This window comes from Alosa sapidissima, chromosome 2 (assembly GCF_018492685.1).
Source record: "Alosa sapidissima isolate fAloSap1 chromosome 2, fAloSap1.pri, whole genome shotgun sequence".
Classification (NCBI taxonomy): domain Eukaryota; kingdom Metazoa; phylum Chordata; class Actinopteri; order Clupeiformes; family Clupeidae; genus Alosa; species Alosa sapidissima.
The window spans coordinates 18,319,976-18,336,624 of NC_055958.1; the positions used below are offsets into that span (position 1 = coordinate 18,319,976).

Here is a 16,649-nt window from a genome sequence, read left to right on the forward strand (position 1 = left end):
CAATGTAGTGGCAGTATACATTATAGTAGTAAGAACAATATAGATATATGCAGTGTATTAACAGAATATATTAGAAAAACTGAATAAATATGGATATTTAGTATGAACCATATAAACAGATATGTACAGTATGTACAGCTATGTGCAGTGTGGTAACAGTACCATCGTAGTGCAGAAACAGTAACATTATAATAGTAGGCCTATTAAGAATAAGTGCCGGATGAAGAGCAGTAGAATAGTAATAGTAGAGCAGTAGCAGTAAACAAATAGACACTATGGATGATTGATGCTCATTGAGCTCAATGCAAATCAAACCAGCTATAATAGGCTAACTGAAATAAAACCATGCCAATCTGTATGGTGAAGGGTATGTGATGATGTGGAGCTATTTTAATTCCAAAGGCCAGGGGAACTTTATCAGGATGCATAGTATACTGGATCCATGAAATAACTGGCCTTTAAAAATAAAAATCTACCTGTCTCTATGGGAATGTAACATAGGGGTGCCAATACTTATGACCCTATTTTAATGAAGAAATTTTAGTTATTTATGATACATTAATCATTCACAAAGAAAATCGGTGTCCTTATAGGTTAAATATGTCCTATTTTTTTTACTTAAGGCATTAAGATCAATTTCCAAAAGATTTACATTCCTCTTTTTAGTCAACTTTAGCAGAGGTGTCAATAATTATGAGGTACTGTATGTTGGACCAACCTAATAAATACATCAAAGTAAAATGAGTGATTGCATACAGTAGGCATGGTAGGCTACATGACCGCAGGCCTGGCATCCCCTAAGGCCTAGGCTACCTCGCAAACTGCTTTTGCCACCTTACAGTAGTTCCCAGGTGGTCCCGAGTTAGTGGATGCCTAATTATGCTGGGTGCAAAATCATCGGATGCTCCTCTCAGACTAACCTCTTTGTGAACAAAAGTTATTTAAAGTGTTTTCTGCATAAGACATGTCATTTTTAACCATCTCTTCTATATCCCTCGCAACACTTCCCAAGGCCGCCATATCTAACAGGTATTTTTTTACCAAGTTAGCCTAAGACTATGATGCGAGCTTCTAGGGCCTCCTCTTGCGAATAGGCTTCATTGAATAATGATCGTCGAAATTTAAGACTAATTTCGGTATTTGTATTTTGATGTTTTGAAACCGATTAGGAAAACGGAAAACGACTTGATTCTCGTTTTTCGATTTTGTATTTTAAAACGGAAATCAAATAATCCTTAGTTTTATGTTTTGTTAATTTTCATTTCCGAAACGGAAATCGATTGGCCAGAAGATCCACTGACCCGTTTGCCTCCATGGGACCTATCTTTCAAAAAAATTTGAACGGCAGTCTATGGCGAAAAAGAAAGAAAATTATTTTCTGGTCCCGGTTGACTTGTGCCTTGAATTACCCATATGATGTTTGTCAATTTTAAAGACAATTTTTCATGTAAAGACATTTGCAGTTTGTTTTCATAACTATTGAATTACAACATTGTGAAAGATCGTAATTCCAACGACTACAAACCCATCAGTCGCGCTAGTGACGTTAGCTCATTCACAGCCACACTAGATTGTACAAGCATACCAGCAACAGGTCTTAATTGGGCTTTCCTTGCCGAAGAAAATACCATGAGTCAGAGGATTAAACACATCAGGTAAGTTGTATTTGTCCATAGACTGTACAGTACATTACATACTGTTAAGTGACATAGCAGGCAGCAAGATGCAACCTTTAACTAGCATAACAGCTCTTATCGTTTCATTACGTTGGTGACGTACATCGTTTGAGACAAGAGATGTAGTCCACTGAGTGGATTCGCACAAAACCAACATAACTTTTGAATTCTATCGAACAACAGTACTTTCTTGACGTGAAAAATTATCTTTTAAATTCACACATATCATATGTGAAATTTGTGGCTCAATTCAAACTGGACCAAAAAATAATTGTTATCTCTCCATTAACTCCCGTTCATAATTTTTTGAAAGATAGGTCCCATGGACCGGAAGTAGAAGGGGCGGGACTTCACCACTCTATTAAATATCAAATGAATGTTGTGTTTCTTTAGAAATAAACAATGGACGAGTCTTTAAACGCTTCATATGTAAAGTTTTTCACTGTCAAAGTGATGCCAATATGAATGGGGTTCAATGGAATGCTAGTAGGAGCTTGTTAGCCTATGGAATCTCCCGGGGGTACCCCCTTGGAAATAACCTAGTCATTCAGCAAACTGCATTGTTCAGCAAACACACATGCCATTCATAAGGTGTAGTGCTGTCACAGTTCAATAGGTGGTGTTTCTATCCTCTATTGTTACTGTGTACTGGTCAATGCAGACATATCCAGAAAACAAAATTGAGACTGGTTTGAGGAATGTGTATGACTTTTTAGTTTCAGGTCTTGAATGTAAGGGAGAATGACCACAAAAAAAGATATAGACTGCTTTAAAAAGATATCACACATCTCTCATTGTAAAAAGAAAAAAAAGATTTTATTTGAGTCATTATTATACCCACTGTTCCACCCAGAAATTATGAAAAAAAATAAACATTTACATCATATCAGTGATGCGCCTCATGCTCATGAACCTCATGTTGTTCATTCCCATCTCCCTGAAGCTTCTGTACTCGCCAGGCCTCATGTACATCATTCTGCCTCTGAAGTGGGGCTGCTCATACATGAGCCAGTGGCCATCCATAACATGGCAGGACTGGCAGTCAGACATACGGTAGCGGTCCATGATGGAGTCACAGTCGTCCATCAGCTCCATCATCTGTCCACCGAAGTTCTCCCTCTCATAGATCCTCATTCTGAACTGTCCTCTGTGCTGTAGACATAAGATGTCACAAAAAGTTTAGTTCTCTAGAAAAATTATCATAATAGTCATATGATAATAATACTCATAATTCTGAATTTATTTACCATGGGGATCATGCGGCAGGACCTGATGCAGTCATTCCAACCAAACATGTTCATGTAGTCAGAGTACTCGCCCCTCCTCATGAAGTACTGGTTACCCATGAAGTTGGGACGGTCGTAGACCATGAAGCAGCCACTCTCCACCCTGCAGGATTGGCAGCGGCTGAGATGAGAGTGCATATCAGAGCAGTCTCCCATGCACTCATAGGAGCGACCCTGGAAGTTCTTGTTCTCGTAGAAGATGATCTGAAATCATAGTGATTACAAATAAATGAAATAAGCCCAATAAATGAGAGAAAGCTGTTAAAGTAAAGTATAGTTTAAAAGTATAGTTTAACTAACCTGATATCAGTATCAATAAGTTATAACTAACAAGTCATGATTAAAAATAAGAAGTTCTGAATTTGGATTGTCACAGTTGTGTAGGGAAGAGTTAGAGTTAGCCTTTGGTGTTACATACCTTTCCCATGTTGATGTTGGAGGTGACTGTGTCCCAGTACTGAGCGTTCACGAGTGATGCACTGACATCCTGACGGTTTAACCCTTACTTTTATACCTGACCAACGTAAAGAACATGTTTGCCATTGTATGTAAAGTCCTGACCCAGCAACAACACATTGAAACCTGCAGGGACAATTCTAAAGGTTTTGTTATTTTTGACTGTGTGCCCTTGTGTTCTGAGTTCTCAGGACCATTCTTTTAAGTAATAGTTGAATTGTAAATGTATTATGTTTTATATTTGTATGTATGTATGTATGTGTGTATACTCTCTGTTTCAAAGTATAGATAAGTTGCAAACATGTAAATATTGACCAGTATAATGGCCAGCATATACTTAAGCTACTAAGCTGGTTAATTTAAACATTCATGAAATTTAATATAATTTGGCATGGTTTTATATAGCTGGTTTGATTTGCATTGATAGATGACTTTATGGAAAGTACCCCATGGTGTGTGTAAAGTTATTCTCACAACTGTATCCTTTCCCAATGCCACCAACACACCATATTGCTTTAACACAACAGTTCTACAACCAATCAATCGAGTTAGTCTTAATTATAAGAAGTCTATAGCCTTCTTCATGTTGAAGAATGACTTTGAGAAGTTTGACTTTTATTGTTTTACCTTAGTGAAACAGGAAGTAATGGATTACTGTTTAAAAATGTGACACTCTGATTAACTTAAAGAAGTTGAATATAAATGGGAAAAGGTGATGTTACATTCTGTTCTAGGGTTGCCAAGAATTATATAATAATAATATATATTATGACCTCCGCACTGACTCCGGACTGAGTGCGCTATGCGGTACATCTTGTTTTATATCCCCACGGATTCCCACACCCTGTGATCACAATGAGTCACTGTCAAGGAGTTTCTATGAGCTACCCAGAACAATAAATCAGATGGTCACAGTTACATAGACACACCCAAAGACGGCAACAAGGGGTTTGTCTCCTGGGAGTGATCATTAACATAAGATATTCTCCGAGAACATGCCTGCATGCTGTCTCTTCCAACAGCAGTTCATGTTTGTGTGACTTTTAACTGGTTCACCGTAATACATTTAATAGCTTCCAATACATACTTGTTGACGTATTAACATTCTGACGTGATGTACATAAGACTTATGAGATGATGGGCCCTCATTTGAATGATGGGCAAAAGTGTAAAATCATAATTCGAACCAAAACTAATTTAAAAACTAGACTAAATCAATTTGCTTATGTAACACAATGGGCAAGACCTTAACTGCAAATACCGCTGGGTCAGCTCAGTGCTCAAAAATGCCACACCATAGCTAGTCCATGCATGAAAACATTGCACTTTTCCTGCTATTTAAATGATTGCTCAATATTTACAGTTTTTCTCAGTCTGGTGGTCTCGAATCATCATTAATGTTTGCACAACAGTAAGTTGTAAGTCGAAACATACGGTGGATTACCTGCAAAGGCGTGTTTATTTCTCAAAAGCAAATATCAACATGTCCATGCCATCAGAATGAGAAGTTCCTGTGTCATTGTTCTGAACAAGATAGTGAAAATGCTTAATCATGTTGTCAAAATAACAGCTTACCTTGTAAGCCTTTTTCTTATGAAAATGCTCAAGGCTGAAATGTTTCTGTTGGCCTTGAATCAATGTTATATAAACGTTACACATTACTAAATGTGAGAGACCGTTTAGGGGATCAGATAAGATTCATATTTACTGTGTGCTTTTATTGTACTGTTTGTATTTTAGGTTTTTACTAGCCTGACGTAGTCATACTCAATTCTAGTCATACTCAAGTCTACTCAATTCAATTCTTGAATGTCCCTTCTATCTATCTATCTATCTATCTATCTATCTATCTATCTATCTATCATGGGGCGTGTTTCAATCGATACAGGGGGGGAATGCCTCTGCACTCAATTGGATAGACCTAACCAATCAGAGCAACAAAATAGCTTACCGTGAGGTGTAGGAAGAAAACACACGAACCATCCTTCTTCTCCACAAATGCCTTAACATTGTTTTCTGGTCTTTTGTAAAAGTTAGTGCCGTCAATAACTCCTAGCCTACAACACTCATTAGCGAAATCTAAGAGATACGTAGGCCTAGTAGGGTAGGCTGTTAGGAAAAAACTGATAGCCTATATCCCCTCCGTTTTTAAAAATAATTCTGTTGAACACTGATATGCTACAAACATGTTAGACTGCTGGGAAAGGCTGTCGCAAATCCCTCGAACAGGTGGTCAATCAGAGATTTCAAACGAACGAGGGAACATGTCGCAATGCAACAGCGCTGTTTTCCCTTGATGAAAGTGAAACAAGTTTTCCCACATCTCAACTTTGGCCAAAGTTTTCAGAAATAATCGTTTCCAGTGATAAAACCTCATTAAATAATATGCATTTTCCATATGGAGTCTTAAAAGCCATGTATCCTTCTAGCCACAGCGTTTTTTGTTTCAAACATAAGCCTAATAAGCGTGCTCAGATGACGTGATAGACCAGGCGCTGTTGCTCACCTGTCCATCATCGTAAAGCCCGATTTGATTGGTCCGCCAGAGCAGAGCATACTTCCACCACAATGGAGCAATGCCAGACCGAACTTCCCGACCTCAAATGTTGTGGGCGGGACTAAGTTCGGAATGGCACCCAGGCTAGGTTTTTGCCAGACCATGTCATTCATTTCCATACAAATAAAGACTAAATTGTTTTACAGTACAGCAGTTCTTTCCAAAATAGTGTAATAGAACTGGTAAAATTATACTAGACAGATTACATATGACCATCGGTTCAACACTTTTACATATAATGATGACTCATGCAAATAACTAATGCCTAAAGTCTATAGTAAGCCTACTGAGCTTCTGTAATAAGTAGTGATGCCCCAAACAAATGATGTGTCACCAGGAACAGGTCTAGATCCTAATGCCATCAGACCCACCCAGGAACAGGTCTAGATCCTATAATGCCATTCCCACCCAAGAACTGGTCTAGATCCTAATGCCATCACACCCACCCAGGAACAGGTCTAGATCCTATAATGCCATTCCCACCCAGGAACTGGTCTAGATCCTAATGCCATCACACCCACCCAGGAACAGGTCTAGATCCTATAATGCCATTCCCACCCAGGAACTGGTCTAGATCCTAATGCCATCACACCCACCCAGGAACAGGTCTAGATCCTATAATGCCATTCCCACCCAGGAACAGGTCTAGATCCTAATGCCATTCCCTCCCAGGAACAGGTCTAGATCCTATAATGCCTAGATCCACCCAGGAAACAATCAAATAATATAAATGACAGTTTATTACATTCAGCATACTTTGAAACTTAATTGTGGCACATTACAGTGAATGTATTTGTTACAGCACGTTAGAATCTAGAATCCCCACAAATGTATAATTTGTACATATTTTACCACTGAACCCTTCCTCAGTATTTAATGTTTGAATTGTCTTATATAGACTGTAAGTGTTCGCAAAAGTCAGCTTTTCGACAGAGTAGTGAAGTGAAAAGGCCATGATAGCCATGATGTGCAAACTGCAGAGAAATGATTCATTCTGAGGCTGTCTTAAGCACGAGTACAGCCCTTTGCAGTGTGTTGCTGTAGAGCTCTGTATTGCTTCCAAGAGACAGAGTGGGCTCTCCACAGTGCAGAAGGCAGATGAGGATTCATTGCCAGTTAGTGAGGTGGTGGGTGGACAGCAATGGAATGTAAAGCCAGAATCTGGCTCCTCCGCGACATTGCTGGGGCTTTTCATCTGCCTCCTCTGCCTCTGCCTCAGCTGCATGGAGGCAGGCGTGGGTGAGCATCATCAAGGCCTCCATCTCTGCTAATGCCTGCAGCCACCCAGAGATATCGTTCCTGAAGAATACACCAGGTGGGCAGCGGGGAAATGGGCTCTAACACAATCAATGGCTGCTGCCCTTTCAGGCATGTTAACTGCACTGGATGTTCTGAGTTCTGAGGAGTTGCCATGACACCATTGTGTCAAACCCATTTAGTAGACATTAGAGAGCATCATTAATCATACTGGGAAACTTGTGAACCTAAAGGATGTTTTGCTAAATTACACAGAGTTGGGGGACTCAGTACTGCAGTCTGTGGATGATAGTTTTAATTATGTGATTAACATACTCTCTTTTTATTGATGCTTACATTACAATGAAATGCTTCCATCTCTGAGCATCTCTGGGCAGGTTTTCAATAAATGTTTATCCTCACAGTTAGACTTACCTACTTTCTGTCATTGAGTATTGGGCAATCTAAACTGGTCCTAAGCCACACAAAGAAAACAGGATGTGTGTCTCAGAGAGCACTCCAATCACAGATTCTATGGTCAGGATGATTTTCTAAAGGAAGCAAGTAAATATTTTATTATTGGAATAATGTATGCCACACCTTAGAAACAGGTGTAGTGGATAATACAGTGTGATTTTTTAATGTAAAAAGTTGCAACTGGTGAATAAACTCTTTTGAGAGGTGGATAAACTCTAATAAGAGGTGGATAACTGTGTTTAAAAAATTCTGAAATTTCAGAGTTGGATAAACTTGCATTTAGCCTCCACTACAGCCCCTGCTTGGAAATAATAGTTTTCTAACTGATTTGATACATACAGACAGGCAAATAAATAGGTAGATAAATAGATAGATAAGATAAATAGAGATAGATAGATAGATAGATAGATAGATTTACTTGATTTATATGATTAATTAATTGATTGATTGATTGATTGATTGATTGATTATTCATTCATTTAATCGTTTGCTCTATAACTGAACACAGTGACACTCTCCCTAGATGAGCATGAGCGCTAGCTCTCCCTCTCAAAACCGCAAGATGGTGCTATGAAATTATTTTTCCTCGCGGAGGATTCCTCTTGCAGTTGCAATGCCAATTACAATGGCTGGAGGCACTGCGCGTCCTTTTATTGTTTGAGTAACAAGCTAAGTGTGGATCTGCCGCTCGTTTCAATGTAATCCTGTTTCCACAGACAGTCGTCCGACATGGCGACCAAGAGGAAGGTCCTCTCCGCTGCCAGAAGCATCTGAATTGGCCAAGACAGAAAGGCTGATCAACTTGCTGTTGAGTATTTTATTCTTTTATCCCTGGAACATTTACGCGTGGATCTAGCTGAATTTCTGGCAGGGTAAGTCTTTACATGTCGTCCCTTTTCCTGAATGGAAAACGGTAGTGCACAACTTCTGTCTCTGAGAGAGATAAGCTTTAAAGCCGAGAACAACCTGGGGGTATTGGTGACATTGTTGGTCTTGGTTTAAGCGGTTTAATTGTTATAACGTTTTATTAGCCTATGCCACTACGCGACCATCGACAGTGAAAGCAGCGTTGGGGAGGGAATAGTGATTTTTCTATGCAGGTTTCCAATCTCAGTTTGAATGAGCAACCACAGAATGTTCAGGCCTAAAGAAGAATATATCTATGATGGAATTATCATAGCATAACATGGGTGTACATAAGAATTTACAATGTGTTTGAACACCGCAAAAGCAAGTTAAACACACATGCCCTGCATTCGTCGGGAGGGATGCAGGGGAACCGGTAGGGCATCGTGCGCTGCAAGCTTTATGGCACATCATATATGATGCTAACCTAAATGAAAAGAAGACTCTCGAGAAGGAGAATTAAAATTAGGCTAATTGTGGTTTTTGCTCATCCTATCACATGAAGAATAACCTTTGTGCTCATGATACCTTGAAGGATTAGTCCGCTAACCTACATGAAGGCGTTGAATAGCCTTTAAGACATGGTTTAGGACAAGGTTTAGGACATGGTTTCTAGTCAGGTACCAGTCCACTGAATGGCTTTTTTTGCATTTCAGTTACAAGAGCTTTTGTGACTAGTTTATTTGTAGTGATTGAGTTGGTCGTTGGCGTTTCGTCCAGCTGTAATGCTATCTCCTAAGCTTTAATTTCGTTGAGGCAATGGCAAACATGACGGATGCTTGCAGATGTGTGGAACCGGCTGAGTTAGTAAATCCTACTGAATGATGTTGGTGTCTTGGTGACGTCTGATCTCTCGCCTGTCAAAGACTTCCCCTCCCCCTCTCCAAGCCATATAGCATGCAACAGTGTAATATGACAGTTTGCCGTATGGCTTTGAAAAACCCATCCTGGAAGATAACATATTGCTTTGGTGTTTTTGTTTGCGATTTTTAGACTCTTTTTAGAACCACTCCCTCATATTATACCATCAGTGCCCTATATGAGGATATATATATATATATCTTTGAAGACATCATCATTTATATGTAGGCTATATGGCAGTTTCAGTAATCAGTTTCAACCAGGCTAGTTGAACAATGCAGCTGTGCAGCTTCAATAAGTTGTTAATTATTCAACAGACAGTTGCCTGAACAGAGGGCTCCCTGTTCCAATCCGAACTTATGGACCTGTCTACTCCCTCTTGCACGCTTATGGGGAATGTGGCTGCAAACAAGTTCAAAGACAATGAAATGGACAGACCATTTCCACTTTCTTGTTGACAAAGTTAATGTCGAGCAGGGCAAAGAAGCTTGCCTCTGCCTTTCCAGTCTCTCTTTTCTTTGAAATATTTGCATTCAACAATTGCATGTGTATATAGTAATGAACACTAGACCCATGTTTTTCATGGGCCATATGGCCACATGGGAGGAAGGCTTGGCAGGGTTGTTGACAGATGAGCTTGAGGCCAGGCAAGGGTCAATTTACTACAGGAAGCTTTGATATCTGCCTAATCTTTGATCACAGATTAGTTTGAATGTCTTTGGGGATCATTGTGTAGAGTCCTTGTTAAAATGAAGGGAATTGTGTTTGAGAGAGTGGTATTACATTCATGTAATATCCTAACATTCATATCCTCCTCAGATAAGGTGTGTGCACATGCGTATGTAGCCTCTGTGACTGCTGTGGACAGCTGCAGTTAATTATGAATGCTTTGCTTCTACCATATAGTCATTGCAGTACTAGAATGTCAGGTTGTCTTGTGGCTGGTAATTAAGATGTGCTGAATATTCATTCAGAGTAATGATGTACAGTTTTCACTTGCGTCTCCTCAGACCATAGGGACCCAAGAACAGAGCCACTGTTTAACCAGAGGCACATGACAAGCTTTTGGAACATACCCTTTTTAATGGACCTTAGGGACAGTAGGAACCTTCTCCCTCTGTGAAATTAACTTTTAGAAGTTCTAAAGTTTATTTTTACCTGCAACTCTCAGCCTTCAGCCTCATGAGAATTTATCATTTTGCCAACACCACTCTCTGTTGTGCCATATATTGCTGAAGTGTTCCGCTCAAATTGTTGTAACATTAAACTGTGCACAGTAACATCACTTCATGAATTGTACATTATTTTCGTTTACCTTCTCCAGAAAACACCTGAAATGTAATGATTTCATTTTCATTTAAAATTGAACTGTAAGACCCTGGGTATTTGTTTGTTACCCTTAAGGGTCTGGTCAAGCTACAGTAATTGTGAAGTTTCCACAGCTCATTTCCAAACATGCTGCCCCCACATTGAAATGGCCCATTTCATTCAGGTCTTCAGGTTACATCACTCCAATGGAATGTGTGATAAACAGAGTGGAACTCTCCAGACCCTCTGGGAGGCCTGGAGGAATGGAGTTGGGGGTGGGAAGGATTGCCCAACCTCAATGATCCTGCTGCTCGTCAACACATTCATCAACTACAGTATGATTTAGTTGTTGTTTTCAGTCCATGATCTACAACTCATACATGTGGGCTTCTCTCACATGTATCTGCTATTGACTAAATGACTTTCATTTTGTTGTGGAGACTCTGATAAAATATCAGTGGAAGGATCATATTGCAGTCCAGTGGTGTGGTTCTGGTGGTAGCCCTCACTGTCAGCTGGGTGTGTTTGAACTCTGCAGCACTTGCTGAAGGGCAACGTGCCCATTCACTGCTGTTGTAATGGCTACTGTGCAGTTGTGCTCTGTTCTTCACACTTCTCTGGTATTTCAGGCTTTTACCATTCTTTGCCAAAACAGTAACTGATTATTTGATTGTGGTGTAACTCATTTTCTGGCCACAATATGTCACAAAGGTGATGTAGTTTGCTGGTGCTGAAATTCCGCTTTTTAGACTGGCCTCATTTGTGCATTGGAGAGAGCTAATAGATTTTTTCCCCGCAGTCATAACAAACTCAGTCAGGAGAGAGCTATTTCTATGTTCATAATGGAACTTCATTGTATATGTCTTCAAAGAGCCATTTCTATCTTTAAATATGCAGTTAGTCATATGATTTCACTGTCTTAGTGTTTCATCATTTTCTTACATTGCCTCCAGTGAAAATGAATAGCTCTCCTAATTCCTTCATTTAATTCCTGAAAACTGTTGTTGGCCAAACGGCCTCTCCCTTCTCGGCACTATCTTCATCAAGTCATCATATTAGAAAGCCTCTGTGGAAAGAGCCCAAGAGACGGAGACCAATGTAAGATGTGTCGTCCTCTCTGTGTGCAGGACTGAAGGACTTATTGAGGACACGCCATGGTGGAGCCAGAGCTTCGAGTCTCTGCAGGCCAGCGGCTGGGAGCGCCGGAGACGATGGCCATCAGCACGCTGGATCCAGGCCACAAACCGCCCGTCATGCCCCCGGGCCGACAAATCACCATCAGAGTCCGCATGCTGGACGAAACCGAGGAGCTCTTCGAAATCTCGGTGAGTGCCGCTCTGGGTTTCAGCTTTCCTCTCACGTGCTGTGGTGCAAGTTCATGTGTCCCAGATACACTTGGTTTGGAGCTCTGCTGTTTAAAGCTTATTTCATGTATTGGTTTCTGTGTGTGAGGGCCTTGACATGAAAGTGCTATTGAAATGGAATATGTGGTTCATGTTAGTGCTTATGCATTGAATTAGTAAGAAATAGGTTTAGGTGTTTCGGTACCCGTCATTTGATTTTGAATACCACATACCATACATAATACTTATTTAATTGTGCAATATAACAAACTAACAATTATCTGTATGACCTTGTATGAGGGGGGTACAATACTACCACAGCATAATGCTCTGGCAGTTGCTCATGGTGTGAAAATGGATCACATTAACCATGCAGTTTTGTTCTGTGCTATAAATACCTTGGGAGCTGTGAAAATATAGTCAAATGTGTTTTGAAGGGTTGTCTTCTCTTTGAATACTCAAATGTCATTTCATGCATCAAGGCACAAACTCTATATTCAGGCGATCAGAATTTGTTGTATGTGTCTTGTGTATGGCTTTGGACTTGTGGGCTATTTCCTAAACTCATGAAGAAATATGTGTGCTTTGAGAAACATCACCTCCTCTCACCTGGCAAGCTCACAAAGTACATCCAGTGAGACAGGAAATCTATTTGATGCCTGAAAATCATAGAAGCAGATGGCATTGATGATGCAGAGGGGGATAGTCTTGTTATTATGGTGGACATTCTTTAGTGTAGTCAATGAACTAGCCTGCATATTACTGGAAGTCTTTGTCTGTGTTATTTAACTAAGGAAAAGTAAGTTGAGCAGCTGTAGCAGCAACTTAAAGAAGCATCTTAAAAACATATAGTTATGGTATTGGTGGCTTTATTCATGCTGGTAGTTATTTCTTATTACAACCTTGTTAATGACATGCTAACAAACAAGATTTGAAGTAGCGCAATGTTGAGAAACTGTGCAGGAAATAGCCATGTGTATTTTTCATTTCCTCATATCACACCTTCTTTTTGCATGTGTACTGTATATTGCACTGGTGGCCGGTAAGACAAAAAAATTCCAAATAAGTAGTAAAAAGTAATTAATTGTAATCAATTTAAGGAAATTGTGTTTTTGCTGTAGTAGTTTTTGAAAAAATCTGACATTCTTGCTGATTCTGTGCCAAACCTGACTCAGTCTCTCTGAGGTGGGTGGAGAGGAAGTGCAGAACTATGGTATGTTATTTTCCTGGTGGTTGGTTACTTATCATTTCTCCCCCACCACAGGCCCTTGCTCTCACAAAGAATTAGATTTAGGGATAGAAAAGGAGAGCCCCAGGTATGAAAAAAAACAATCAATGTTTAGATGAGGGGAGCATTGGAGTGGAGAAGAGGAACTCAAATAAATAAGAAATACTTTAGCGAGTAATTGTGTGGGTATTGAAAAAGGGTTTGTCCCAAGTTTTATTTGGCGTGTGTCCAATTGCACATGGCCTAACTTTTTCCCACAGTTCACAGTACGACTTCCTGTGTAGACCCCTATTACTACACCCCTATTACTTACTACAGTGGGTCACGAGAGTGCTGTTGTGTTTAAATGAGCGTGACCGACAACTGTCACGAGAAGGACAATCAGGAAGAAACTGAGAGAATTAGCTGATTCTCTTCATAATCTGCTTTTCTTTAGACTAACCCCAACCACTGGGTCAATTTTACCTTCACCTTACACCTGAACACACACCATATGTTTACACATTCTAGGTAGTAGCATACTCAAATTCAGGTCATGATTTGAGACGGTGTTGTTATTGTTGTTGTTGATGTATGTGTTGTTGTTCTGTTTGTTGTTTCTGTGCCAGATGCCCTCTAAACTTAGATATATGCTGATATGCATCTAAAATTCAATATCCTGTATATTTAAAAGCACATAATGGCTAAACAGTGTGACGCTCAGTGACTGACCTGGGTTTCTTAAAGCTAATGGGAATGGTGGAGCTGGCAATCTTTTGAGGACTTTTTCAGTGAGAAAGATGTAATTTTATCCCTCAAGGCTGTGATCTGAGGTCATGAACTGAAGCTTAATTAGCCTAAGGCAGCACTAAAGGACAGCCCTCTCCTAATGTGGCGATGTCGATGTCTCTGTCTTTATCTTGCCAAATCTAGCCAGTGAAGCTAGCAAACAACACTCCCCATAGAACGCAACCCCATTAAATAGCCTAGAATGTAGCATTGTGTTGTGATGAAGACATTTTTCCTCTCTGCATAAGGGAATGTACTATAAGAGGGTCTGCCAGTCACACAGTAACCCATGTACCAAGCCGTTTTACAAATGCTAATACAAGAGGATGCCTTGTGTACAGGGGCTTTACTGAGTACATGTTGGATATTTTCAGATACAATGTAGACATGCAGGTTTCGTGAAGTGCTTAGTCTGCCCTAGATTTTGACCTTGGATTTGCAATAGAGGATGTTTTTTTTCTGCCACGTCTGCAAACTGGATGTAAACCAGACAGATTGCTCAGGAGAGAGGAGCAAAAAGCCTGCAGATACAAACCAATTTGGAATGCTCAGTTTACTCCAGATTCAATCTTTTCAGTTGCCCACCCTGCCCCCTCTCCTCCGTGATCATTTGTTGCATGATGGGTTGGTTCTGGTGGCCATAAAATTGTTTCATCTTTAGAGGAGGTCACCATATTGAGGAGGATTCCCCACAAACCTCCTGTGTGGAAATATACAGTGTTTGTGAAACAGAAAGAATCTCTGCAGTGCTGATATTATTTGCATGATAGTATGAAGACCATATATGGAAGATCCTCTCTAGATGATGTATTTTACAGGGCTGGAAGAGACGTGCTCAAAAGACACCCAGAATGACTTGCTATTGGAATGTTTTTTAACTGATTTTGGTTGCAAAAGAGGTCACAGTGATAAGCTGTGCTTAGTCATGTGGCATTTGTTTTTGTGTAAATAAAATGTGTTTGTTTCTCTTGCTGGCAGTCCTGGTTCATTGAGTCCTAGCTCATGTGAGTTATGAGAGCATCCATCCAGCCGTTTCGTTATCTACCACAGCCGAAAAAGCTGTTGTCTGGCCTGTCGTAGGCTAGACTCATCTGTGACATTTGTGATTTGAATAGCTATCTAGCCTCTCACATACGCCTGGAAGCAGCATCCTAATGGGGTTGAGACTAATGGGAATGTGGAAGAGGCAGCCATGATTGATGGAAAATATTCTGTTCTCCCCTCCAAGCTGGGTGGCAGGAGTGTGACTGGATAGGGTGCTGGGTAGGGTAAAGGGTGAGTGAGGAGCATAGCACAACAGTTATGTCTCTCTGGGACCCAACAGCTTGAACAGGTTTCTATTCTGTGGCAGTGCACGGTTTGGCTCTGGTGGTGGGCAAAGGCTTCCCAGCATGACAAAGTGAGATTTGATGTCTCTCTCTGGAGGGCCATACCTTGACAAAAGCCTGAGTGAGTTGATTATTGATGGAGGGATAGTTCCTTTGTCTAAACAGACTTCCATTAAAGGTGATGAAGTGTTGTTTCCCAGCTGACAGGAGAATTTGATACTTTCATGCATAAATTAATCTATTGATATTCACTTAAGATACGGAAGCCCTCAGTACAGCACCATAGAGATGTTCATGTCTGCGTACACCACCTGGGGTGCTGCTATTTTGATTACAGCCCTGGGAACATGGGAGCGATTATGATGCTATGTGTTGGAGTTTGGTTGACTGTCAGCTGGAGAGCCCAATTTTAGAGTGAAGGGGGAAGGGAGTCTCCTGGGACTGGGATGGGGGATGAACATGGTCCATATTTGTCACAAGGAAAGAACTATCCCTGGGAAACCATGCAGATATGAGATTAAGTGAAATTGAGCATAGCACTATGGGGCATCAACCTTCCTGTTTTTGTTTGTTTGCCTGTGTCTTTCTGACTGGCGGTTGGGTGCTTTTCCTTTGTCAGATGATGGACAAAAATATGCATCATCCAAATATCTTAGCATATGTTGATGCTCTGTATAGTAATTTACAGAAGATTTCATTTGAAACAACAACAATGTCACATAAGCACATTGATGAATGAGTCTTGCCCTTGAGGGCTTGCTGACAACCCCTCCCCTCAGCCTCCAAATGCATCACAGCCTCACACCAGGTTAGATTACAATCCATTGAGAACATTTATGATACTCCACTAGTTCCTCATGTATTCCTTTGCTATGAAAACATGTTAAATAATAGAACAGTCGATGGTTCTTTCTCAGACTTCATGAATCATCTGTTTAACCATCTTTTATGTGTTGCCTGGTTCAGCTTGTTACACATCTCTCTGATCATAAACAACGTTCTACTATTTCGAGTCAAATCTTATATCCCAAGATACATGATCATGTTCGGTACTCATCGCTTTTGTTTTTGACACCGTTTATGCTAAACCTCTGGAGTATTATGCAGAAATTGTATTCATGAATGCTCTGGTGTGACCAGACAGAAAGGAAGTGTAGATGCTGTTTGCCGATAATCCCATGAAAAGCTTCACATTGTCTGGCTCTAGATTAAAATCACT

At 40.3% G+C, this 16,649-nt stretch overlaps 2 protein-coding genes across 5 annotated transcripts in view; one reads left to right on the plus strand and one right to left on the minus strand.

Annotated features, from left to right (window-relative positions):
• Nucleotides 1–2,485: 2,485 nt before the first annotated feature.
• Nucleotides 2,486–4,123, minus strand: LOC121696430 (gamma-crystallin M3-like). The gene is made up of 4 exons (XM_042077825.1): nucleotides 4,046–4,123; nucleotides 3,381–3,476; nucleotides 2,924–3,166; nucleotides 2,486–2,828 (listed from the first exon to the last, which is right to left on the minus strand). Exons 2-4 carry the CDS (start codon nucleotides 3,387–3,389, stop codon nucleotides 2,553–2,555), a joined length of 528 nt encoding a protein of 175 aa, XP_041933759.1. The 5' UTR covers nucleotides 3,390–3,476; nucleotides 4,046–4,123; the 3' UTR covers nucleotides 2,486–2,552.
• Nucleotides 4,124–8,250: 4,127 nt separating this feature from the next.
• The window catches only part of LOC121696384 (FERM, ARHGEF and pleckstrin domain-containing protein 1), a 47,905-nt gene continuing 39,506 nt past the window's right edge, over nucleotides 8,251–16,649 (plus strand). Inside the window, exons 1-2 of one of the 4 annotated variants that reach the window (XM_042077824.1) lie at nucleotides 8,251–8,560; nucleotides 11,891–12,088. In XM_042077824.1, the coding sequence (XP_041933758.1) occupies nucleotides 11,918–12,088 (171 nt within the window). In that variant the 5' untranslated portion in view covers nucleotides 8,251–8,560; nucleotides 11,891–11,917. The remainder of the gene's footprint in view (nucleotides 8,561–11,890; nucleotides 12,089–16,649) is intronic. The other 3 variants (XM_042077823.1, XM_042077822.1, XM_042077821.1) reach the window with 3 other exon arrangements.

Bases quoted from the DNA above. Each gene is read 5' to 3' on its own strand.
- LOC121696430 (XM_042077825.1), bottom strand. The intron at 2,829-2,923 runs GTAAATAAATTC...TTATGTCTACAG, and splicing joins CCTGCCGCATGATCCCCATG to CACAGAGGACAGTTCAGAAT.